This window comes from Struthio camelus, chromosome 5, assembly GCF_040807025.1.
Source record: "Struthio camelus isolate bStrCam1 chromosome 5, bStrCam1.hap1, whole genome shotgun sequence".
NCBI classification, from domain to species: Eukaryota; Metazoa; Chordata; class Aves; order Struthioniformes; family Struthionidae; genus Struthio; species Struthio camelus.
The window spans coordinates 55,408,355-55,433,237 of NC_090946.1; the positions used below are offsets into that span (position 1 = coordinate 55,408,355).

Genomic DNA, 24,883 nt, shown 5'->3' on the forward strand with positions numbered 1-24,883 from the left:
GAGCTCCCACACGCTTGCAGACAGTCCTACTGGCTTTTCCTGCTCATTTTCATGATAAGCCTTTCGGGCCTTTCTACACAGGTCTGCAAAAGCTTCACCTCTCCACTCAGGGAAAGCCTCTTCTAAACCTGTTTCAGTTGCTGCCAGAGCCAAATAATGCAGAGGGGTCTCAACAGCAGGAAAAGGCTAATTTCTCTGCTTTCTCCTGAGGGATAAGCACGTTCCCCAAGGGATGCTGCTGCTTCCTACCCTGGTAATTTGGTGAATTTCTTGGGGGGGGGGGGGGGGGGGGATGTTCCTGCATGTATTAGGCCATAAGGACTTTTCTTCCCCCAGAACCAGCTCTGCTGCTGGAAGAGGCTGTCAGCCTACTTGTTCTCACCTACCTCTCCCATTGGAGATTGCTCCCTCCTCAAATAGCTGGGGGAGTAATTAGAGTGCAGTTCCCTGTGCTGGCTTCAGGCAAAATTGCATAGGTTAATTTAAACAGCTCAGCTTGTCTAAGCCACCCTAGCTGGCTCTGTCTGAACTGAATTAGGGGAAAGCTCACGTGATCCTCCCTGCCAGCAGTTTAGCAGGTTGCAACTGCATGTGCTGCCGTAGCCAGATAGAGCAGGGTCGTCAGCCCTTCCACCACCAAAGGCAGCTCTGGAAGAAGTGTCTGTCCTGGCATTACTCTCCTCCAAAACGTACAGAGAATCACAAACCAGCCCTGTGCTACAGGGAGCTGCTAGTCAGCTGTAAACACTGAGCACAAAGTCCTCTGAAAATCTCCTCTTAATGCCCTGGCTCTCAGTTCATCTGGGGCTGTTGATTGTCTAGAGCCTGGTGTGGACACAGCTGCTCTTTCACTGGTCTTCTCTTTCCCTCTTGAAATACGCCAAAGGTGGCGGTCCTCCAGGTGAACGTACTAAGCGCCTAGTTAGGGCGCTCCCCGCAGAAAGGGGTTTACTGCTTGCTAGCCTGAAAGCAGTCAAACCCGTCTCTGTGGAAAATGAGCCCCAGTCACCCCGTTATGGAAGGGGCAAAAGGCAGGAGTGTGCTCTCCCCTCCTCTCCCCTCCCCGTCATCCAGAGACTCAGAAAGGCTTGGTAGCGTTAAAGGGGTCAGAACAGGGTACACAAAATGGGGCTCGACTCCAGTCTAAAGATTTGGCTACTTGGCTGGGAGGGAAACTCCAGCAGTCCTTGCTCCAAGGAGTGTGTATGCACTGTCAGTCCAAGGGTCTTCAGACAAATTACTATCTACACGTCTGCAGCTGGGTCCCTTGGCCTCCTTCTGGCTCCTGAAGAGGGCTCAGGTGGGAGGCAGACACCAAGCTCCTGAACTGGCGCGGCCCCGGGCAGGCATGCACGCAGACCCGCTGCTGCTCGGGACCTTTCCAGCCAAATAGGGAAGCCACTAGTGGGTTTTGCACGCTAGAGGAGACAGGGAGCTGTGGAGCATGGGCTTTGGGGATGGCAGGTTTGGATATAGGCTTTTGCAGTCTACCAGCATCCTGATTTAGGCTCTTCAATCTTTCCTGGGATCTGTCCCTAAGTGCTGACTTCCGTTCTGCTCCTGAAGAGTAAGTAGTCTTTCTTGAAGCAGGGACAGGATAGCACCTGTATTTGTGTGGCATTTCAGAATTATACTTCTGTACCTGCGGCGGTGCCTGCTCCAGCTGGGATCAGGTTACACCGCTGTTAGTATTTCTGCTGCTGTGCATTTAAGGTAGTCATTAGCTAGTTTGGGGAGAAACATCTCCTAGGGTAGGTGCGCACTGTAAGCCGCCGAGGAGCTGCAGCCGTGGTGAGGTAACACCTTTGACATTTCCAGCATTGGTCATGGCTGAAAGCAGCATACCGCATCAGACAGACCACTGGGTTGGTGATTTCTGCATCCTTATTAAGCGTCAGACTCTAAGCCTGTTGCTCAATGAGCTGTTTTCTTCATGTAACCCAGTCTCCCTGACAGCTTGAAATAGTCTGGGTAGCCAGTAAGTTGTGCAGCAGCTAGCAGTGCACCTGATGGCCTCGTGTCTCAGCCTGCTCCCAAGGCTGATCACCTCCAGCATACATTAGGGCTTTGCTGAACTCTGAAGAGGAGGCTTCTGCTTGGCTGTATTAGCAAATCTGAGCCCAGCAAGTCCTAAGCACAGCTCTGATGGTCACGTTGCACAAGCATTCAATGAGAGCATGCCGCTACTGCGAGGCCTGCCAGGGAGACGACGTGCTGGGGCTGAACAGAGAAGAGCGACCTTGGAAGCTCTCATCCACATCCCGATGGTCAGGATGTTACAAAATCGCTGGCCTGGAGGGACTAGGGGGTGGCTCCCCTCACATGTAACTTGTGAGACCATAAGAACTCTCTGGTGACCAGAAGAAGACTTGCCAGCTCCTGCTGCAAAGCTTCTAGGAACTGACTTATTTATCCTCTTTAAGCTGCTGAATCTAACCAAGCAAAACAAACAAACAAAAGGTTAAGTGAGCTCCCAAACACACCTTGTATAGGAACATTTGTGACCAGGGCTTTGCGGTCTCAGCTGTCAGAAGCCAGGACTGGCCGTGGCTGGCAACTCCAAGGTGGTAGGGGCAGATATGCTAGGAGAAAGAGAGAGAGAGCACTGGGATCAAAACAGAAAAAGCCTGAAACTGTGTCTCCTGTGGACAATTGTGCAATTCAGTTGGTGCATGTCTGTGATTGCTGACATTGCTATGTGGCTGGAGTGCGTCCATACAGGCCTATTGCCAAGAGCTGTATCTAGGCTGATGGTCTGTTGCTGAGGAAGGTGATTTATTCAGGGATAGAAAGGTTTGGGGGTGGGGGATTCCCAGTTTTACACGCCATATAAACTTGGACGCCTGTAAACTTGTGACAACAAAAAGCAGGCTTTGTCAAAATTAACAATAATAATGAGCCGCTCAATGTGCAGAGGTGGCTGTTAAATTGATGGCAACTTTCTGTGCAAAGCAGTCCTCAGATCAGCAAGCCACAGAAATGGCTTCATGGTGGCACGTGCGCGTCTGGGCGTGTGGGAGGGGACACTGGGCTGGTGCGTGGCTCCATCCTTGGCACGCAATCTGCAGGGAGGGGATTCCTCTGGCTGTTTCTCCGGAGGAGATCCATTGAGTGCAGACCAGTTACAGCATGTCTGGATTCTCCTTGGGCATGCGCTCTTTTCACCCTTGAGAAATTTTGTCCGTGCTGAAGCTGAGGACTTTGGCTGTCTGATATCAAGCAGTGCTGGCGAAACAGCAGCTGTGACAACTCAGACAACTGTTTGGAAATCCTGGACTATCTGTTGCACAAGCGAAGCTGAAGGGCATGGGGCTGTGCCGGGCAGATCGTCCACTTGCGTGCAGGAAATCCCACACGCTCAGAACCTGTTGAACTCACTATCTGTGCAGCCTCATTTAAATTTATTTCAGATCAGGAAATCCCAAACAGAAATAAGGCAACCCCTGCCTACCTAAGCAGCTTGCTGGGATTTCTCCTTAGATATGCAATGAATTGTTTGTTTGCAGCAAAGAATCGTGCAGCTTGCTTGCAACCAGTTCCTTGCCACAGAGAAGCCCAGGCCTGCAGCTTGGACCTGGCACTTGGGGTAGCTTGTAAAGACAGGTGCTGCAGTGTGCCTGGTTACTGGTGCAGTTGCAATGTCTGCAGCTTCCTGTCGCTTTGGGAGGAAGCCACTGGTGATACGATGGTCTGAACGCCCAGAAATCTCTTAGCATTTAGTAGGACAGGTGCAGTTTGAAGTGGTGCAGGGAGCATTAGTGGAGATCAGCTCCGGGCTCTTCAGCAGAGTGCTATCTAATCCCTGCTCAAAGCATATTTAGGAAACACCCAGGTAAAAAAGCTGGATTCTCCTTTACAGCAGAGTGTCTGCTCCTCCCCTGCGGGCCTGCACCAATGGGGAATTGCAGTTACGCATTTTCCAGTAGAAGAAAGAGGGCACAAAATATTCCAGCTATTTCCCCCAATCCTTTCTCCCTCAGTGCAGATGGATAGGGTTTTTGATATCCAGTATTACATTGCCTCAGAGCAAGTCTTGTTCCTTTATTCTACTATGGAAAAAGGGCAGTCTGCAAAGACCCCACGCTATTCAGGTGTGCACTCTCTAGGGGACTTTCCACGTGTCTCATATCAGGGTTATGAAAGGAAGGAGCAGGAAGCTGGTGCTCCTCTTTCAACAGAAATCTTCAGATCTTCCTCGCCTCCCTGGGGAGGGATGTGTTCTGCATCCATAGAGGACATACAGGGAGCAGCTTTTACAGCACAGCTCTGCCACAACCTCAGATCCCAATTCCCCTCTTCTTCCCCACCATGTTGGCTGGCATAAGGCTGAAGATGCACCTCTTGCCTTGGCATTTTGCTTTGCTTGCTTTGGCAGCTCCTTGCTCAGTGCTCTGGGCACCAGCTGTGCTCAGCGGATTCCAGCAAGCAGCCTGGCTTTTCGAAAGGGAGGCCGTACGATGCTTATCATTACCACACTTACGCCTTTCCGAAGGGCTAGCCTTTTATCTCCTAACACCACATCCTGCTGCCCTTATGCATTTGCACACACACAAAAGTCTTTTGGACTTCAGGGAGACTCAGACAAGTAAGGAGAACTAGGCTTGCTTGGAAAGTATCGTTGGATTCGCTCTACCAGCTCCCCTGGGAAGCCAGGAGAGCTACCGGCTACAGCTCACGTCTCTGCACTCAGTGAGATGTAGTGAACAATTCTCTAATTCTTAGACAGAAGTGGGCTTTTTCCAGCTCACATAACTAAGTGCAGGGAAGGAATAGGCTGCAGAGACCCCAAAAATGGGAAGGAAACAGGAAGTCCTGTCACTGCTTTGTGTATTTTACTCTCAAAGCAAGTAAACCATTCTTCTTCTCTATTTCCCTTAAGAAAAAAAAAAAGACAAAGATGATTCATATGACGTTCCCCAGCTCAGCCTTGAAGCCTGTTAGTGTGACTAAAGTCCTCCCTACATCATTTTTTTCTCCATCTGATGTGAGATAGGCGGTAGCAGGGCAGGCTGTGATTAAGTGGAATTTCTCAATGTTGAAAGAAGTTTGAGAATGGTCCCGTTGATTAATAAAATGACTTCTCCGAGCCTATATTTTTTTCTGAAGAGCACAAACCTCTCGAAAGTCACGTGTGTTAAAGCTTAGAGAATTGCATTTGCATGCAGTGCCTCTCTAAGCAGGGCTGAGCAAAGGTGAAACCTGCTGGAACAGCAGGGCCCCAGCCCGATAAGAAATCCTGCTGAATTTCCATGTGACTTAGAGGCTCCCAATAGCTCTGCTTTACTGGAGTCCAAAGCCTTTTACTTTACTATATTGCACATCACTGATGGAAATCTGCTAGTTCACTAGAGCCCAAAACACCTGGGGGAGGCACCATGCACAGGAGGCAACCTGAACGTCCGCTGTCACAGCAGACATGAAAGTGGGGACATTTCCAGCTAAAAGCATCAATTGCTTTAACTTTGCAGTTGCTGGTTTTACCAGTTCATATTCTGTGTGGCTCTGCATAGGAGGGAACTGGTAGCACATGCTCTCTGGGGAGCTCCACAAACATTTAAAAACAGTCCAAGCCCCAAGGACTTGGACAGCCTAAAGCTGGGGCCAAGATCCTGTGGGCCATGGGCCAGCTGCAGCCTGTGACTTCATGTCCTATGGCAGGATTTTGTGTCCTGCTGGTTTCTGGTGCCCTGAGGTGTTGTGTAGCCTGCCAAGGAGAGGAGCAGCAAGCCACAAGGAGTGGACATGCCTTTGCTCCAGTCACCCAGACAGTCGGGGCAGAGGTGGGGCCGTACCTGGCTCTTGTCAGCCCCAAGCCTGGGCCCCATATCTCACCTCATGCTGCCTCTTATTGCTACAAGGTGCTTCTAAGGGATGATGATGTTTTACTTTCTTTTGAGGAGCCAGCTGAGCCTTCATATGCTGCAGCGGGAATAGGATGAACCACTGACTGTCTGTACTTCACTTTTCCCCACAGGGGGACCGCAGCATTTGTTGTACCACAAGTATTGTGAGAGGCCAGTACCCTACTCGGTCAGGTTCACTAGTATTATTACAATTCCTAATTAAAATTGTTGGCTATTTGCTAGCAAAACATTTCCCTCCCTCTCCTGCATGCCTCCTCCAGCTGCTGTCCCGGCTCCTTGCAGGGAGTTTTTCTGCAGCCCCAGCTGGCAGGCGCTGAGAGCACGCAGCTCTCGCTGCAGGCAGTGGAGCAGGGGCCCCTCCTAGGGACTCTGCACGGCTTTCCAAACCACCTCAGAAGCGTGTCTGACGTTGACCTCGAGATCTCTGAGGGGCCATGCGAAGACAAAACACCTAAGAGGTCCTCAGTGAGCACAGGGGAGGTGCTCTGGATCTGTGCAGGAGCAAGCTCGTTGGGTACGTGGCTACAGCTGTGCAAGACATCGTTCAGTTGTCAGCAGTAAGAGGGAAAGAAAGAGACCCCAGCGTAGCTGCAGTATTAAATCTTAGCAGGAACATGCTATCTGCTCTTTAATGCAGGTCATGCAGCATGCACACAGCTCAAATCATTTCCTCTTTCTCCTTTATTTCTTGTAATGCCAAAGGCAGCTGTGCATGTCAAGCTCTCACTTTTAAGAGTAGATCTTCAGTACATATTTCGATCGTACTGGCTGAGTAGGAGCCAAAAAATCCCTAGGGATGATGATAGGATAAAAGGACTTTTCATCATGCTTCCCAGCCCGAAGAGTGGTCATTCATTTCAGCAAGATTCGTGCATAACCAGGCAGCTCCCCTTCTCTGTATAGGCAGGTACCGCCAGGCTGAGCAGGTTCGAAAAGTTTTCCGTGCCGAGGCCTTGATGTGCTGCAGATATTTGCATTTACCATCACTGCCTCTTTTTCTCACCACCACATCATAAAAAAAAGCAAATTGAAATCCCATGCAAAGCAGCTCAGTCACTTGGAGCCAGCTTGTGCTTTCCTTTCTGAAGAACTCCTGAAGACTCGGTTCAGAGAAGTGGTGAGCTCCTGCTAGCTGCAGGGGATGTTGTGGGCACATGGTGCCTCTCTGCTTTAAACCTTGAAATGGTGATAGAGACAGTGATTGCTCTCATTTTGAATCTTGCTTTCTCCTGATTGTCATTACCGCTTACGTGTGCTTTCGGTGAGTTATGCCCCTCAACGCTGGAAGTACAAATAGCGGTGCCAGGCGGATCAGGTTCAGAAGGACTGTTCTTTGCACGCTTCACTCGCCTCACGCATCTGATCTTTGACTGCCTTCTGTGGTTTGCTGAAATCGGTTCCCTAGGGTTCACAGGATAAGGCTTAGTGGGTCAGGCCTTGCGTCTGGAGCTCTGCAGATGCAGGAGGCCTCCTGGTCTGACCGTGGGCTCACGCGTCCTGAGTGCTTGTGTCCGAGCGCTGGCTCCGGCAGCGACTGGCGCCGCAGCTGACAGCACCTCTGTGCTGCCCTCCGCCCCGGCACAAACAGCAGTTGCTTTGCACGAGGAGCAAAAGCTCTTCAACTCCCCACCTCTCTGAGGTGCAAAGCGGGGGGGGAAGTGACACAAGGTTGTTCATCCCTCTGGAAAGGACAGGGTCATTCACACCGTCCTCCGGCACAGCAGTAGCAGCTTCATGAACACAGCAATCGCCTGAATATCGCCCCTCGGGTGAGCAGTTTGCTGCCACTTGCAGTGAGGCTGATCACAAGCGATTTCCTCGCTAATTTTCGCTCTCCAACGAGACAGGATTGAGATACTTTGGGGACTGAAGATGCAGATGGCATTTCATATGGCGTTAACCCAAACTACTTGTAAGGCTACAATGAGCCGCTTTTATTCTGTGCTTGCAAGGAATATGCAGTTCCTACTGACAGCACTCAGGGGTCCAGCGGTCAAACTTAGTAAGGCTACAGAGATAACCTTTTTCTTAAGGTGGTGTCAAGAAGCCTTGTGTGGTGGCGTTTCATGATGAACTTGCTTGCAACCCAAGGGCTTGCCTGCAGGGAGAGAAGAACAGGCTGAGCTGCATGTGCTTTATTGCTGAATGAAAGTATCTTCCTGAGAAATACCGGGCTCTCCCTAGCTCATGTGCTTCACACCTTTGGTTGATTCACTGTAGCTTTCCTCTCTGTAGAGACATGGTCCCTACTGTAGAGTCGTGGGTAAAATCTCTCATTCCAGGAAAGAGAGTCATGTCATTATGGATTCACAAGGTGTCGGAAGCAGCCCTGGTTTACCTGTGTGAAGCTGCACGCTTGGCGACAAGTTGTTTTGGAACCCCACAAACACCACAAAAACGCCTTCCAGGATCAATTTCGAAATTATCACCTGCTGTGAGCTGAGTTGTTTTTTCTTCTAATGTGTGGTATATTTAGAGCAGCCAGAAGATATAGCACCTTTAGGATTTACCTGTGAGGTACATGAATGCCTGTGAGTGTGAGATGCAGCCAAGCAGACCCGACTGAAAGCCGCTAATTGTCGGGCTGCCTGAAAACTTGGCCCTACACAAAACCAAGGAATGTAATAGCTATTATATAGATGACAATTGGATGCAAATTCTGGGGCTGGCTTTGCATAGAGACGACACAGTAAGCCCCAGGTCAGAGGTACGCCCGGGGCACGTGACTCAAGAGAAGAGTGGGAAAAGAAATTCAGTTATGTTACAATCACAAAAGCTTAGGAGAAAAATTGCTTTAGATGGGTGAGAAAACAAACATCTGAAGCTTTCAATGACTAAGAAAAAATGAAATAAGTGCTTGTTTTGGGGGGGGGGTCTACTGAAATATTTGGTTTCATTTTGGAAGTTGTCAATATTATTTCGGCTGTAAGGATCTTTTTTAAACAATACATTGTTTCTAACTAAAAACAAAACAAAGCCTTCCTTTGCAAAATGGAAAAATTGGCTATGTTGAATTATTCCACTTTTCATTAAATTCTAAGTAGAAAATTTGGTGAAATTGGCACCAGCATGGGACCTTGCAGTATAGCTGAGCCTGCTTATTCTGCGGAAAAAAAGTGTACATGAGAAACGTATTTAGTCCTACTTGTGAAATAGAGCTGCGCTGCGCTGCGCTGCGCTGACAGGCTCTTCTCCAATTTTGCACAGCGAATGGATGCGGCTGTTTCCTCTTTTCTTCTGCCCCTCAGCACAGCTATTTTTAGGGGCATGTTTGCTAGAGCACCGCATCTAAGGGGATTGTCCTGTCACTGTTTGCCTGGAATTGCTTATTGACGGAAGCCAATGACAAAATAACCTGATAAATTTCCCCTTCCTACTTTATCAAGACTTTTCTGAAAAAGGAAATGAAGATTTATCAGTTCCTTACTTCACAAGCTCTTCAAAAACAGAAGTGACTGGTAAAGGGAAGCAGCTAATCCGTTCACCTTGGGAACAGGTTCCTTTAACAAGCTGCGTGGAGAAGGGGAACTGATTTTGCGTTTAGTGAGCTGGCGCTGAAAGCAATGCTGGCTAGAAATCCTGGCTGTTCATGTCGTTGTGCGTGTCCCCTCCCATGAGGGCAGATCCAGAGAAGAGGATATACTGGGAAAGTTTAAGAAATTTTCGTGTGAAAAGGTGCCGCTGCCAGCCTGTCTCGCAGCATCTAGACTACACCAGGGACAAACATGGGGTGACTGGGACCTGGGCAATCTGTGCCCGTTGCCTGTGACTCACCCCAATCTGGCACCCCAGTGGCACTGCATAGATAGCGCCATAAACTACCATTTTTCTTCTCTGCCTTTGTGCCGTTTCAAAGTTGTGAAACATGCCCTCGTGCTGTTTGATCGCCTGTTTAAACAGAGCTGGCTGCGGGTGAAGGCTGCCAGCCTCCCACACAGCTGCCAGTTAACCTGATTTGTGCATCGTTATTTCACCGTCCCCAAGTTTGAGCTCTGTCCTGCTAGAATAATTGTCAAGACAGGAAACGCTGCAGGTCTTCCCAAATGTTTGCGAAGGGAGGGGGGGATCTCGCTTGCCTTTCCCTCATCATGACGGGATATTCCAACACCTCGGTGTCATGTTTTTCAGCTTGCTGTTAACGCTGCTCAGGGCGGCAGAGACAGCACAGGTCTAAGGCAGACAGACGATGTGGGATGTTTTACTGCAGCTCAGGAGATTTCATAGGCTGTTAGGCAGGAGGTGGGTCGCAAGTGTATTTGGGGGCAAGTGGGTGGTGTGCATCTCCCTCTTTGGAAGGGTTTTCCCCAAACTAAGGTCTGCACAGCCCAGGGTAAGTAGGCTTCATATAGCTTTGGGGGTTTTGTTTGTTTGTTTGTTTGCTGGGGCAAAACTTCTCAGAGAAGGTGCTACTGGTAGTCAGATCTGAATTTTACATCAAATCCAGAAACATCAGCCTTGACGCACGCATGAATGGAAACCTATCCACTTAGAGAAACTGAAATAGGAGGGTGCTGCGGTTTCGTTTTATATAGTGCACGGCCGGGCAGCTATCGCTCCTGACTTTCAGTCCTTGTCAGTTCAACACGTATTTAGAGCTCTGACTTAGAAACTTTATGTCCTTTTCCCATGGAGAGTGGAAAAGGGTCCTCCTACACTGTGCACGCGAACAACACAGCCTCTCGTTTAAAACTGGTCAGCGCATCTCGGCGTGGGCTGTGTCCCACTTAAGCCGTGGGCCGTACCTGGCGGGAGAGCGCAACCCAATGCTGAAGTGCAGCAGCAGCATTCACAGAAATCTTCTGTACGTCCTTGTGATACTCCCTCCTCCAAGCTATTGAAATCCATGGGTAATAATTAACGGAGTTAAGCATTGTGTTGTAGTTGTAACCATGTGCCCTTCACTGGGCGCGTATGCGTTAAAAGAAGACTTGCATTTTATGGCTCTTTCTGTCTGACAATCTTGCAGCACTTATTCACTGATTCACACAAATATTCACTGATTTGGCTTCACATTATGCATTGGATTTTGTTTTCAGTTGAAGGAATGAAGAACTTCTCTTTAGGGTGTCTCTTGAAAGACATTCAGGAAAAAAAACCCATCTGAATTCACTAAAGCTGGGGATATACAAAGGATTTGAATTAAAGACATGGAGGCCTAGTTTGTGACTGCCCTGTCAGATCAGAGCGGCCCACTTCAGATTAGCCAAATTCACTTTGAATACTTGTTCCTTCTGAACAAGAGCACGCACTCAAAATGAACATTTAGCTAAGTTTCATAAATTGACGATTTCAGTTAATTTGCATTAGCTTTCTAGCGCATCCTAACAAAAGACAAGGGCTGGGGAAGGGGCAGATTAAGTAGCTTGCCCTGGTTTGCATAGGTGCTAAGGGGTTTGGGGGCTCACTGTTAGATGGAGAGGTCCCTTTTGAATGCAATGAGCCAGGTGGAAGGAAGCTCCTTAACCACACATGTGTTTTCTCTGATACTTGCATGCTGGTTTCACAGAGCAGGTACCCTTGAAAAACTTTCTTGCAAGTGTGCCATGAAGGCCGTTGCATTTGTGATCTCTAGAGGTGCTCTTAGAGCCACGGTTGGTGTTTTTAAGTCCTTGTACATTTAAGCGTTAGCAAAGAGGTTAGATCTTTAAAATCTGGATACTTCTTCCAATTTCCAGGCCTGGAGAGGGTTTCTCTCGCCACTCCAGGAGCACACAACAGACACCAATCTTACCGACATCTTTGCCCCGTGGGGTGTTTGCCCAAACCCAGGGTCCTGCTGGAAGGTTATGGGGGGCCTTGGAGGGCTGCAGCCCAGGTGCGCCCTGCTGAAGCCACGTCCAGCAGCAGGCAGACAAAAGGCTGCGTGCCCGCTGTGTGGAGAGGCGACGGACCACGTAGCGATTGCTTATGAGTGGTCTGAACTGTTAAAATTCCAGAACTGATTGAGTAGGGAAAACCCCAGCTTTCTTCCCATACGGGCTGGAAAGTCCTGTTTGGAAAAGTGAGGACAAGGAGACTCTCCTGGGAAAATTCGAGCACTGGAGCAAGGCGGAGGGAGGGAAGTCAGATCTCAAGGGGAGGGGATTTTTTGTTTCGATCGATGTGGGTTTTGGCTTTTTACGTTATGCCAACCTGATAAACGCGTCAGTATTTAAAGGGAGCCTGTCAGCTCTGATGTTAGCACTTCAGAGAGCTGCCTGGAGGGAGCCGGGGAGGGTGGGGAGTCGCAGAGGTGTTGCAGAGTTTTGCTGGCGACAGTTTCTCACGGGCAAGTTGCAGCGCGCAGCACAGGCTGTGCGCGCAGTCGGCACTGAAGGGAGGAGCTGGGACTTTCCTGCTCCTGCGCCCTTCCAGGATCCCGGGCAGCTCCCGCTCTGCAGCACATCCCTTCAGCTGGGAGCAAAGCAAGACTTGGAAAGCCCTTCCTCCACCCCCTTGAAGTTAGAGCGGGGTTCCCAGGCAGAGGATCCTCCCCTGCACTTTATTCTGCGTTTCTTTCTTCTAGTAACAACCAGGCATTTAATTTTATCCAGGTCTAAGCATCTGCAGAAAAATGACCTATGCTGTGCCTAACTAACTGGGATGTGGGCCCCTGCCTGGCATTTCTAGAGTCTGTCACCCATGATAGATTTTTAATTAACAGAGTAAGTCACAGATGATACTTGTCCCCCTCCTCACACATCACGACGTTTTTCTTGAGAGTTCGTTGCTGGTTCCGCATTTTCTTTTCCTCACCCAGCCATCTCTTAGCTAAATCTGAACTGAAGCTGTGGGGCAAAGAGAGCAGCGGTGGGGCTCTTTTCAATAGATTAAGGGTCCTGGCAGCCCGCACTGCCTTTTGGCGCCTAGAGAGTCCTGCTGGGGCAGGCAGGTAGACACGTACACAGACTGCGTGGGGGGGGCGAGCGGTTGGTAAATGCTGCCAGCTGGCCCCTGTCTGGCCTTATAGTTCTTCCATGCTGCATTTGGTGTATGAAATACCAAATAATCAATAAGGATTAGGATTTCGGTTATTTTATAATTATTAATTAGGATCAGTTAAAGTCAAAGGGATGCAGGAGGAGGAGGAGGAGGGCATCAGTCAGGGCCCTCAGTTGGAGACTGTCATGCTGAGAGTTGTCCCAACCCATTGTGAGATGGGAAGGCAGCTCCCGGGGTCGTTCATCCCACCTCTCGTCCCACTGAGTGAAGACGAGACACTTGCTTCAAACAGCCAACGCTACGTGAGAGGAGCATGTTGTAACATAGCCAGATAGCGGCTGCGGGAGATGCAGCAGCGGAGGGTAGGAGAAGCTTTTACTTGTGGCAGCTAGGGTCAGGGTGGTGATGGAGCCCCTGGGAGGACCCGGCCTCCTCACTCGCCTACCTGGTACACAGTGTTTCCTTTTGCCCCTGCTTTACACTTTCGAAAGCTGCAGTGAATTAAAGGGAAGGATTTCTCCTTCAACTTGGGGGGGAAGAGCCCTCAGCCCCAGGCTGTGCTCTCCATCAGTGCTGCCCCTGCCACCCACATTCAGACTGCCGTGTGCTGGCACTCCTGGCACACCAGTAAGAGTCCTGAGAAGTCCAGGGCTGATGCTGGGAGAGCCTGGAGGAAGGGAGAGGAGGACCTGAAGGCAGCCCCGGGTTGTGACTTGGGGATGACAGGGAGGCCTGCAGGGAACTGGAGTCCAAGGACGAAGAGGAGGGTGTAGGAGGAAATAGGGAGTTCAGTTCTCCGTGTGAAATATAAGGAAGTGTAGGAGTATCCCAGAGGGGTTATCGAAGAGATTTACAAGAATGGGCCATGGGGAAAGGCTGGATTCAGAAATGCAACCTCATACGGTGCAATGCCATAGAGGTGGATGGGGACTGAGTAGACCTGATGTAGTACAAGCGAAGGAGAGACCTGAGAGAGGTGCTGAGGACTCGACCTGAGAGGCAGAAAAGATTGGGAAGAGGTGGGTACTGGTGCTGTGGGGCAGAGGGGGAGGAGGATGAGGAAAACGCAGCCACAGCAGGAGCAGAGGAGAGGAAGGAGGCTAATGGAGAGAGGCTGCCTGACTCTGCTAATAACAGCAGATGTGACTGAATTAAAAAATGATACTGAGAGCACTCATAAGAAAGAAGAGAGGTGTGTTGCTCTGTCCCTGTTTTGCGTCAAAGGGAGAGCAGGGGCAAGAGAGCCTTTGGGGGAAGCCCCCAGTGACCACCGGGAAGGCAAGGTCAGTGGTGTGAGGACTGCAGAAGACATTGGCTTCCAGGGGAGCAGATAAAGAGTTAAGTTTTGATACCACAGGACAAACATGAGGGAGAATGTGTTATAAGAATCAGCCTGAAATCAGGGGGATTTCAAAGGAAGTTATCCTGCAGCCAACTCAAAACAAATAGACAGCGGCATGCTTCCTCACGCAGTTATAGCTGGGCTGTGGCAGTCCCTTTCACAACGTGCTGCCTGTGTCAGAAGTTTACGGAAACTTCAGGTGCAGTTCACCAGTTACGTGGCAGAAAACTCCACCAAGAGCCATTACATAAAAAGATGCCACCTTGCTCTCCAGAAAATGTTAAACCACAGACCACTGAAAGTTAGGAGAGCGCACCAAGTACCGCTAGAGCTCTAGAGCTGCCGTCCTTGTATACCGCTCTGTAGATGCCTGCTCCTGGCCTCTGGCAGAGGCAGGAAACTAAAAAAAAAAAAAAAATTTAACAGGAGCTTGCTCTGAGGCAGCATGGCTATTCTTAGTCTTCAAAGACTGTTGAGCCACTCAGGACTGGAAGTGAAGGTGCTGGAAGAGAAGCTGACCCATGAAATGGGAAGCACTGGCCAGAGTCGAGTGAGGGAAGGGAGATGGCAAGCAAGCCCAACCTGACTTGCTCGGCTAATGGCAGCCCTATGACTGAATAAGAAAAAAGTGATGCTGGCAGAATGGATGGGTAAGGAGCAGTTTCTCTGAGTCCTAGAAAGGAGACCATGAGACACACGTACCATCGTGTCAAGAAGGCACCATGAAGGCAGACGGTTACCACCAAAACCGGTCTCAGAAGACCTTTCTAAAGGCACGGGTGTAGAAAAGACAGAGACAATAACGTGCAACGGTTAAGGCCTGTGTTCAAAACTTGCTTTACTATTGGGTGTGTGTGTGAGAGATGTATATGACAATCTTCATTTTTCTTTTCCAGTAAGATCAAGTAATATCCTCAGGTAAAAAGGCAAAGCACTGCACTCAGTAGTCCTGTGTTATCAATGTACACTGTACAGTGGCCACAAATACACAGTATACCCAAGCTTATTTTCCCAAGGAACACACATTCTCACATTAAGCTCTGTCCTACCTGCTTTAACTATGGTTCCTCTGTATATACTACTTTTTACGTTTGCATGACTGATTGATAGAGGCAAACAGGAGCATAACCAGCATGCAGTACCTTGGCAATGATTTGCTTAGCTGCAAAACTTTCTTACGTTGTAAAGCATTTGATTTATTTATTAAGTTTTTATAGAATTCTTGCAAGATGATAATAGCTCCTTCTTAAGATATCATTTGTCTGAATGTTGCAATATGCAGCAGAGAATGTATCACTGCCCCCAAAACTACTTGACCAGCCTGGTACTACTGATAACTGTGCACTTTCCTTCCTTCCTCTGGCCTTGGAATAAAGAGTATTTGCATTCAGATGGTATCTATTTAAATATTTGTATACTATTTCCAGCTATGTACCGAGCTCTTCCAGAACACGGATAGCTATAGAGACGAATGCCTCTACAGAGCCTTGACATCATTTTAAGCCCATGTTTTGTAAGTGGGAAACTGAGGCGTAGCAAGATGAGAGAAACAGATGGCCTTTTCCATTTTCAGCCATTACAGCGCAGTGTTTAGTCAAAGAAGGTTGAAAGTTTCTTGGGATTCTTTGCTGGTGGAAACCCTATAGCATCCCAAAGCCCGAGGGGGTGGGATGACAGCCACGGCTTGTTAGATTCTCACCTAGCTCCAATCCTGGGAAATTTTGCAGGTTTTAAATTAGGCATGGCCCTATCTCCAAGAAGGAAGTTTCGGTGCATACACCTGGCCTATGCTAATGAAATGAGAGTGGAAGGGAAATAAAACTGACTCAGGATGACAATTTCTATATAATTGTTTCCACAATGGCCTTTGGCTCCCATGCAAATTAGCAAGAGCCCAGCCTGCTGAGGTGCTCTTCCTCATACCAAACAGCCCTCCGTAAGAGCCTTCCTTATAGCAGCTCATGTGTCAGAAACCCCTCAGGAAGAGAAAAGAAAGCCAGGATCTCACTTGAAGAAAAGGGACTGGCTGTTTCTATACAATCTGGAATCATTGCCTTCATCAGCAGCTAGGGTCTGGCCATGGGCCAGCAGCACAGAAGTCCCCTGGTGAATACTTTGTTGGCAGAGCTTGGTTCTGCGTCAGCAGCTCTGCTCCACCCCATCCTGGTCCAGGGGGTTACAGCACAGGAGGAAGGGGCACGTAACCCAGGCTGGGAAAAGGGCATGATCACGCTTCACTCAATTGATTCTTTATGCGATCACATAACGATCCTCTGTCTGTGGACAGAGTAAAAATTAGTCCTACTCTGCAACACAATGCCAAAAGATGATCAGATACAGATGGAAATTTGAGTGAAATTATTTTGTTTGCGTTAAAGCTTGGGAAAACACCCAGAAATAATTAAATAGGTTAAGGTAATTTAGTCCACCACTGCAGACTGGACAATGAGAGTTGTCACTCTTGCAGCTGGGAGGAGAGGGGGGAGGCCCAATGCCTGAATTTCAGGGGTGGAAGAAGGCAGCACTTGTTCCATGGCCTGCACTCCCCTCTTCCTGTGGAAATCCCCTTCGGAAAATCTGTTGTTTGTCCAAGTTCAAACTGGAGCGGGGCTCTGTGATAAATGAGAGAGAAGCCAGGCATGGGACCGCTCTGCAAACCTCCGAACACCCCACGCAAGTCACGGTAAGAAGGCACTGGGCTTCCCCCGCTGTGCGGTAGCACCCGGGTGGCTCTGTGGCCCTTTCTTGCGGCAGCATGGGGCCACAGGGCCAGGAACAGGGGGTACCAGGGAGGCAGGAGGTTGCTACTAAATAGTGTCACAGATCTTTCTATAGGCTAAGCAGTCTGACACTTGTGACAGAGGGGGAATCCCAGCCCCCTCCCTGCCCGTGACAAAGGGCACAGGAAATTACACCTACATGTATTTCTAAAATTAGCTGCAGGGGAACGGCGGAGAGCCCAAAGCTATACAGACACCTTATTCCTACTGAAGTGAACCACCTAAAACCCCAAGAGCATCTAAGCCTACAGGTCTACTAGGTGTTAACTGTTTCTTAAAACTAACCACGTGGATCCCACATAGCTCAGGACGAGGTGGACAATGAATCATTTCACAGACCAGACACAGTAATTTGACTTTTTTTTAATAAATACATCTCACATGTACCAAAATAATTATAAACAAAATATACAGTATTTACAAGCTATACAATTGCTAAAAAGTATAGCAATTATGACACACATTGTGTGAAACACATCGTTTCCAATGCCCACAGTTAACACGACTGCTACCTCTCTCATAACAGCCAAGAGGTCATTCCTTTGGTTGATCCTCTGTCTGCTATACCCCACAGAGCAGCTGAGGTCAGTCAATAAGGTGAAGTATCACCAGCCCAACAGAACTCTAAGAAACAATTTCCAAGAAGATGGGACGCTTATATGAGCCCATCTTGTCATGGGTGGACAAGTATTCCTCGTAGTATTAAACATCTACAGACAGCTCTTGAATGCATTTCTCTAAATAGTATGCTGGATCTCTAGCCTTGTTTTCTTCATACTGTTAATAATTTTGGATATGGGGTTCCTTATCAAGTCGTGTTAATAATCACAGATTTCTAGTGATGTTACATATCACACTCCTGTCATGTAAACACAGGACAGAACGTGGAACCTTGCTGTTACAATTAAGTGCTTCTTGCTGGGCAGTGTAGTATTTCTGTACTTTTTTTCCACAGTTTTTTTTTTTTTTTAAATGAAGAATGCCAGTCCTTTTCCTATACATATGTACACAGTCACTTCCTTTCACAGAAACCTCTGCTTTAAAATGCCAACTGTCGTCCTCCAATAAGGCAGTCGTCATACATAAGCTATAAGGAGAAAAAAAAAAAAAAATCCCAAAATGCTGTTAATGCAAAACTCTTACTGCGAGTATCATATCTACTCAGCTAAATTCTGCTTGCCCTCACTTCAGTAGCGTGTGAAATTTCTACACAGCAATGGTTACATTTGCTATCATTTGCAATTTACAGCATGGAGAATGTTAGAAAAATAAATTGTGGGGAGGAGAAATTAACTGAAACTTTATGTCACAAGGTTCTGTCAGTATCAGCAACAGGACAATGTTCAGAGAATCATGCTCTGCGAAATTAATCTCCATTCCCTAAGGTTTTTTAATGTTTTATTCTTACGTTCATTCTATTCATACGTTGGCCCAAATGCCCTACTTCCAACGCTTGACATTGTAACCTTACTTTATGGGGATATTTATACTTGTATGTTATATAGGTAAGAGGTCACCCATATGTAATGAGGGCACCAACAAAAAATACAACTTAAACGTATGAAAGGGCAGAATTTGGCCCTTCCTATGAAAAGGTGCAAATAGCTACTTACTTCATCTTCTGTGAATTCAGATTCCGATTCACTGCTCTCCTCGTCCTCGCTTTCTGGCAACAGTCGCAGGTCAGCTGTGGTCAACTCCTTCAGCTGTTCCTGTATGCTGGAGTTCTCTCTTCCCCACGTGAGCTGATACGGGGAATAGCCCTGGTAGGTCACTTTATTCACATCTGCCCCATGTTTCACCAGAAGTGACACCAGGTCTGAATTCTGCAGGTCTACAGCCAAGTGTAGTGCAGTTCTGCCATTGCATGGCTCCTGTATGAAAATAACCCAAGATGTTTCGTGTTAGGAGAGCCAGGCTTGCCCATGTCAGAACTGCTGATTCGTATGACCACACAACCCTGTTCAGCTAAATTCATAGATAAATTACATACCTGAGCATTTACATCTGCTCCTAAGGACAGCAAATATTCAACAACAGCCAGATACCCTTGAATAGATGCCAAATGGAGACATGTGTGTCCTGTAAAATGCAAAGTAAGACAAAATTTGAGTAATTCTTATCTAATGTGTTATCTTTCACTTAAAGTCAGGAGGACAGAATAATTGCAATTTATCCAGGGCAAAAAGGTGTTTTCCAAGAAAGTCTTCCAACTTCCAATACGTATGGGCAACAGGGAAAGATTTTTGGAAAGATTTCTGGAAAGACTTCTTAGAGGCCTTATCTTTATTTCAGTGTTTGACTCCAAATTATTGTAACAAAAAATAGAAACACTCAAAATAAAATATTCAGAGTTAATTAAATTTTGCAAAAGTAGTCATTAATAACACAGAGCTTAAAGTTATGGCAGCCAATGATCATCAGTAAGGAGGCCTATAAGCGAACCAAGGAAATCGGACCCTGCTATGTACTTTGGCTTCCTCAACCTTTTCCACCCTTCCAGAGGTCTTTGAGATCTACAGGACAAGAACCCTGTCCTCAATACAGCATACTGGCATTTTGGTGCAGCAGGCTGTGCGTACCATTGTAGTTGGTTGCCTGTAGGACAGGGAGGAGGTGGTGCTGCTGGCAGTACTGCGTGAGGACGCTGACGCTTCTGAGGGAGCCCTGCTCACAGGCAATATGGAGCGGTGTGTTTCCTCGGAAGTCTCTAATTTCTGGGTCACATCCGGCCTTCAGAAGATTCTCAGCAATTTCAGGTTGATCAGTGATAACAGCCAGGTGAAGCGGAGTCTGCAGACAAAAGGGAAACCGCAGGGTGGTAAGTGACACTACAAACATGGCACACAGCAGCAGCAGCAGCGTCTGCACAAGCAGACCCTCCATCAGTTGGTGATTTCTGCCCAATTAAAACCAAACCCCCTAAACACAGGGTATTGCTATGCTTCCTGATATATCGCACAGTTGCTTTCTTGTCTGGAAGCGATGAACTCTGAGCTCTCCAGATATCAAACAGTCATATGAAGGGTATCACCAACGTGACAATGAAGAGGGCTGTGACCCACTGCATCACATTTAAAAAACGCAGGCATTAAATGCCAGTGCTGGTGAGAGGAAGCGTCACACTAACACTGACTGGAGTCGGCTGGGTGCCTTTCTGAGCGCAGGCTTTGATTTCATATCCATGAAAAAAAATAAAGAGCCTTTTCAGCGGGGCGGTGGTGGCAGGCGCAGACCAGTACCTGGCTGAGGTTGTTCTGGAAGTTGAGGAAGGCCGGGTCGCCGGCCGTCTGCCGGATCACCTCCAGGCTCAGGGCTTTCTCTACGTGAATAATCGCCAAGTGGAGGAAGCTGCAGGAAGGAAACCACCCCAAAAAGAGAAGAATGAGAACCCCCCCGCGCAGGAGCAGCGGTGACGAGCGGGCCGCGCCGCCCGCCCGCCCGTCATGTGCCGCGTGGCGAAACCGGGGGCTTTTGGGCGGCCGGGGCTTTCCGCGGCGCCGCCGGGAGCCGCCTTGTTCCTGGCGCCTCTCCAGGGACTTTCCGCGGCCCCGGCCCTGCCCCGGCGCGGCGCCTCCCGGCCCGCCCGGCGCCTCCCGGCCGGGCCCCCCCCTCCCGCCGCCGCCGCCGCCCCCCAGCGACTTACGTGTCTCCGTCCTCGGTGAGCTGCTGGGCCCAGGCGTGCGGCGGCGGGTCGCCCTGCGGCCAGGCCGGGGCCTCGCGGGGCTGGAGCCGGATGTCCTGCAGCTCCTTCACCAGCTGGCAGTACTCCTCGTCCTTCATGGAGTCCAGCCCGCTGTCGTGGCGGTCGTCCTGCAGCGGCCCCGCCGGGCGCTCCTTCCGCAGCGCCTCGCGGCCCTCCATGGCCGCCAGCTCGGCGGGGCGGGGGGCGCTGATCATGGCGGCGGCGGGGCGGCGGGAGGAGGGCGGGCGGGCGGGCGGGGGGCGCCTCCGCGCCGCGGCTCCGAGGGCGGCGGTTGGTGCCGGCGCTGCAGCGGCGGCGGCTGCTGCTGCTGCTGCTGCTATTACTACTACTACTACTGCTATTGCTGCTGGCGGCGGCGGCTGCTGCTGCTGCTATTACTACTACTATTGCTGCTGCTGCTGCTGCTGCTGGCGGCAGCGCGACGGGCGGGCGGGCCTCTACGAGTGAGCGGCGGCGGCGGCGGCGCGCCGCATATACACCGGGCGGAGGGGATTTCTGCGGGGGAGGAGCCGCCGCGGCCGGGAATTTCCAGCCACTCAAAGGGCCGACGGACGAGTCTGGTCCTGCTGGGCGCCGCGGGCGGGTGGGCCGGGCCGGGCCGGCGAGGGGAGGGGAGGGGAGGGGGCCGGGCTGAGGCGGCGCGGAGGAATTCCCTGCGCCCGCCCGGCCTCTACTGCAGCGGGAACTTGGCGTTTTTCCACGGCCGGGGAAGTACTGGGCCGCCTGGGTGACTAACCCCGCTCCTGCGGTGCTTCCCTGCTGCGCCTCGGGTGACTGCCCCGGCCAGAGCTGCCCTGGGGCTTTCCCTGCCCTCCCCGCCGGGCCCTGGGGCGGCACCGGCGCGGCCTGGGGTCCGGGAGAGGGCAGCGCGGTGCTGGCCGCCCGTCCTAAAACGTGACGGTGTCGTGATGGCGCTAACTTCTTGGCGCAGCAGTTGTTGGGGAGGTTGAGATAGTGCTGCGCGCCACCGCGTCTTAGAGCCCGGCCGTGCCGGCGGGCGGGCTGGTGTCGCGTAGCTTGTGCTGCCTCGCATGCGGCGTGTAAAGGCTTCCGCACCTTGCAGCTGGTGGTAAGTATCCGCTTAGCTTCCGCGCAACAGGATCAGGAATAACAGAGCTGTGCTCCGTGCCTGTACATCCAGTTCTCGTCAAACAGGCTTCTTTCAAAAGACACGTACCAGTAAATGAACGCACCTTTTAAAGGAAGAAATAGCATCTCCTGGCATTATTCCCCCTGCACCCATTTCTAACTACTCTTCTTTGATCGTCTCTACTGATGTCACACCAGCCACGGGTAATGAAAACGCTGGGTAAACGCAGGCTCCCACATGGATAAAAGACCTTGTCTGCTGGACTGGCAGTGGTGATTTTTTCCCTGGTGAATTTTGCTGCTGCTTCTCAGATGTGGGGGATTCCCATTAAGAATTTTTCATCCCTTGCAACTATTGCCGGCCTCACTGACTAATATTGTCTGAGATTTTTTCTTTTGCAGTTTTCCCATGGGATGGTATCCCTTTGAAAAAAAATTGGTGAGAAAATCCAAAGATGAAAGGGGGCGCCAGAGGAGAACGGCTGGCTTGCTGTGAGCAGATGTTCCCAAGCTGCAGCCCAGCTGTACCCTTCCTGGACTTTTGTTCATTATTCACCATTAGGCCTGGGATAATCCACTGGTGGTTTTGGGGCAGGTTTAGAAAAGCTATACAGCTCTTTCTTTTATAGGTTAAGGGTTATGAAAGTGTCATGACTTTCTGGAAAAAGTTTCCCCTTCTTAATGTAAATCGGCAAGGGAAATTTACTTAACAAATGACTCTCCGACCTGCTTCTGTGCAAAAAGTGAAGACTGGGGTTTGAAAGCAAGTGCCTTCTATCTACTATCTAACGATCGGGGACTAAAGTGCAGCGAGAATGAAGCTGCCTTCAGTCAGAGTTTTGCTGGAGCCACATAGAAATTAAATTTGAAAACTCCCCCTCCTCACTGAGGTGGCTGGAGCCCGAGTTCAGCCGAACAAGCCCCTCGGCGCCTCCTTCCATTGCTGACCTCCAGCTGCTGTCACAGGCGGACTCGGGGCTATTTTTGGAGAGCGTTTGCCAGCAGAAACCTCTTTTTGGGGGCACGCGTGTTTCGATGCTCTTATCTCTGTGTACCTCTGCACGCAGTGCTACGTCAGCCAGCTGGAGGGGACAGAAAGGAGATGGAAAATGACTTCTCTGTGGAAAGTCGTGCCAAGATTAGCCTGCCTCCTGCCCCCAAAAACAGCACTGGCTGCAGCCAGGCGCAGGTCCCGCTCTGCTGCCCGGCCCCGCTGCGGCTGCTGGGCCGTCCCCGGTGCAGCAGCCGTGCAGACTGGTTTTCTTCATACTGAGAAAAATGACATCCTCGGTGGTACAAGTAGCTTTCAGTGCACCCAGACGTGGGCCAGCACCCCAGGGTGTTAGGCAGCCTTCAAGCGCGGGTCAAAAAACAACTCCAGCCCATGTGGACAGTAACAGACAACCTGTGGGTGCAAGGGCAGAGGGAATGCATGTTAAAAAAAAAAAAAGTTATCTTTTCTGTGACTTCTCACAGCTAACAATGTTGTTTTACACTATTTGCGGAACGGGATGGAATGAGCTGGTGGAAGGCAATACAAAAGAAAGGTTTTGAAACTGTGAAGAGGGCCACGGACACTGCTTTTATGCTGCTGAAATACCTGTCCTTTTTTTTGCAAATTAACACATTCTGAATTATTCTATGCAATTTTCTACACAGTCAGCATGAGTGAATAAAAATACAAATAAAAATACAAGGAAGGAACAAACTCAGCTTTTGGATACACATTTTTTCCCCTTTTGGTCATGTACCGTCTGTCTCAAATCTGCTTTCATATGCAGCCTGTTGCCTGGTGTTACTTGGGGGGGCTGCCAGGGGATGGGGCCAGGCGTTCGTCCCGGGGACAGAGGGCAGCGCATGAAACCCCAGGATCAAATTTAGCCCTCCTGAAACGGAGCAAAACTTTATGAACACTGCGGTCGTTTTTGTCAAACTGGAGGCCTGATGGTCCTCTTGTTTATTCTGGCCTGATACTCCGCTGTGAATGTATAAATTTTGCAGCAGCGCTTCTTATGCTCATCAGCTTGAGAGGAGACTGAGGTTCTCTGCATTTTTTATGTGAGACTGTGTTAGTGGTCTCCACACCGGCATGACCAAAGGAGCGGTTTCATCTTGTTCAGAAAAGGACGTCTGCAGGGGTGTCTTGGACGTCTTGCAGGGTCCAAACTGGTGTGGTTCTTTGTTACACGGGCACCGTAGTACGGAGGGCATTGCAAGACCAAGTGGCTGCCTAAACAGCTCTTTGACAAGGTAAAAGGCTGCAACCACGCAAAGTGATTTTGCGCCTGATACCTAAAGCCTGGATTTTGCAAAAGTCTCCTCCGCTCTGGGTGTCTTGACCGCTCCATTTGCAGTGCTGTTGGGCTGCAGGAACGACGTGTTTGTTTTTATTCTGACTTGCAGCACGCAGCTGGCAGGGTTTTGAAAAGCAGCCTTGCGTGCCTGAATACTGAAAAGGGGCAGTAGGATTTTAATCAGTTTTTAAAGTACAGGAAAGATTCTCGTGCTGCTTTCTCAAGCAAACACATTAAGCTGTAATTTCCTGATTGCCACACTAATCATGAGAGCTGTCTAGTGCTGTTGCTGTGGTGCTGTTGATTACCAGCGTTGGTTCCTCAACTTCGTCCTTCTCTGATGGCTGCTGCAGATACCTATTAACTATTTCCTCCCATTTAATCTCGAGGACGATGCAAGTTTAGCAGTAAACATAACAGGAAAAGTAGTTCACAACATTCAGCAGGACCTTGGCCCAGGCTGCTGAAACCATAAGCAAAGCAAAAGAGTTGTGTAAAAGTGCATTTCTTCTGCTCTCAGTCTGGCAATCTGGATGCATACATGTGGTGTAGCTACCTCTTACCTGACCCGTATGCTCTTTGGAACAGGGCTCCGTTTCACTGCTCCAAAAAATTAAGGACCTTGCTAGGGCAACGGAAGCCAGAGAACACCTCACATTGTCATTCAGATAACATTTTGCAACTAAAATTGGCACATTTCAGCCTCCCATCTAGAGCTGCTACAGAGATGAGAACTGGGCAGCTGTCAGATTCAAACAATTTGCTGGACTCTAGTGTTAAACAGCGAGAACAGGAAAATATCCTCCTGCTTTCTAATAATAATTTGGCTGTTACTAACTTGAAGCAATAAAAAAAAATGGCCAAATGAGGTCATGGAAATCTTAACC

General features: G+C 49.5%; 1 protein-coding gene across 1 annotated transcript; it reads right to left on the minus strand.

Moving 5' to 3' along the window:
* Window positions 1–17,254: 17,254 nt before the first annotated feature.
* On the minus strand, window positions 17,255–20,843 carry NFKBIA (NFKB inhibitor alpha). Its single transcript, XM_068946469.1, has 6 exons — window positions 20,554–20,843; window positions 20,150–20,258; window positions 19,490–19,700; window positions 18,901–18,989; window positions 18,521–18,781; window positions 17,255–17,994 (listed from the first exon to the last, which is right to left on the minus strand). Exons 1-6 carry the CDS (start codon window positions 20,805–20,807, stop codon window positions 17,947–17,949), a joined length of 972 nt encoding a protein of 323 aa, XP_068802570.1. The 5' UTR covers window positions 20,808–20,843; the 3' UTR covers window positions 17,255–17,946.
* Between the last annotated feature and the right edge of the window lie 4,040 nt (window positions 20,844–24,883).

Excerpts from the sequence above, each read along its gene's own strand:
- NFKBIA (XM_068946469.1), bottom strand. The coding sequence starts at position 20,807 with ATGATCAGCGCCCCCCGCCCCGCCGAGCTGGCGGCCATGGAGGGCCGC. Across the intron at positions 20,259-20,553 it reads CTCACCGAGGACGGAGACAC|CTTCCTCCACTTGGCGATTA; the intron begins GTAAGTCGCTGG and ends TCCTTCCTGCAG. Across the intron at positions 18,782-18,900 it reads GAGCAGATGTAAATGCTCAG|GAGCCATGCAATGGCAGAAC; the intron begins GTATGTAATTTA and ends ATTTTCATACAG.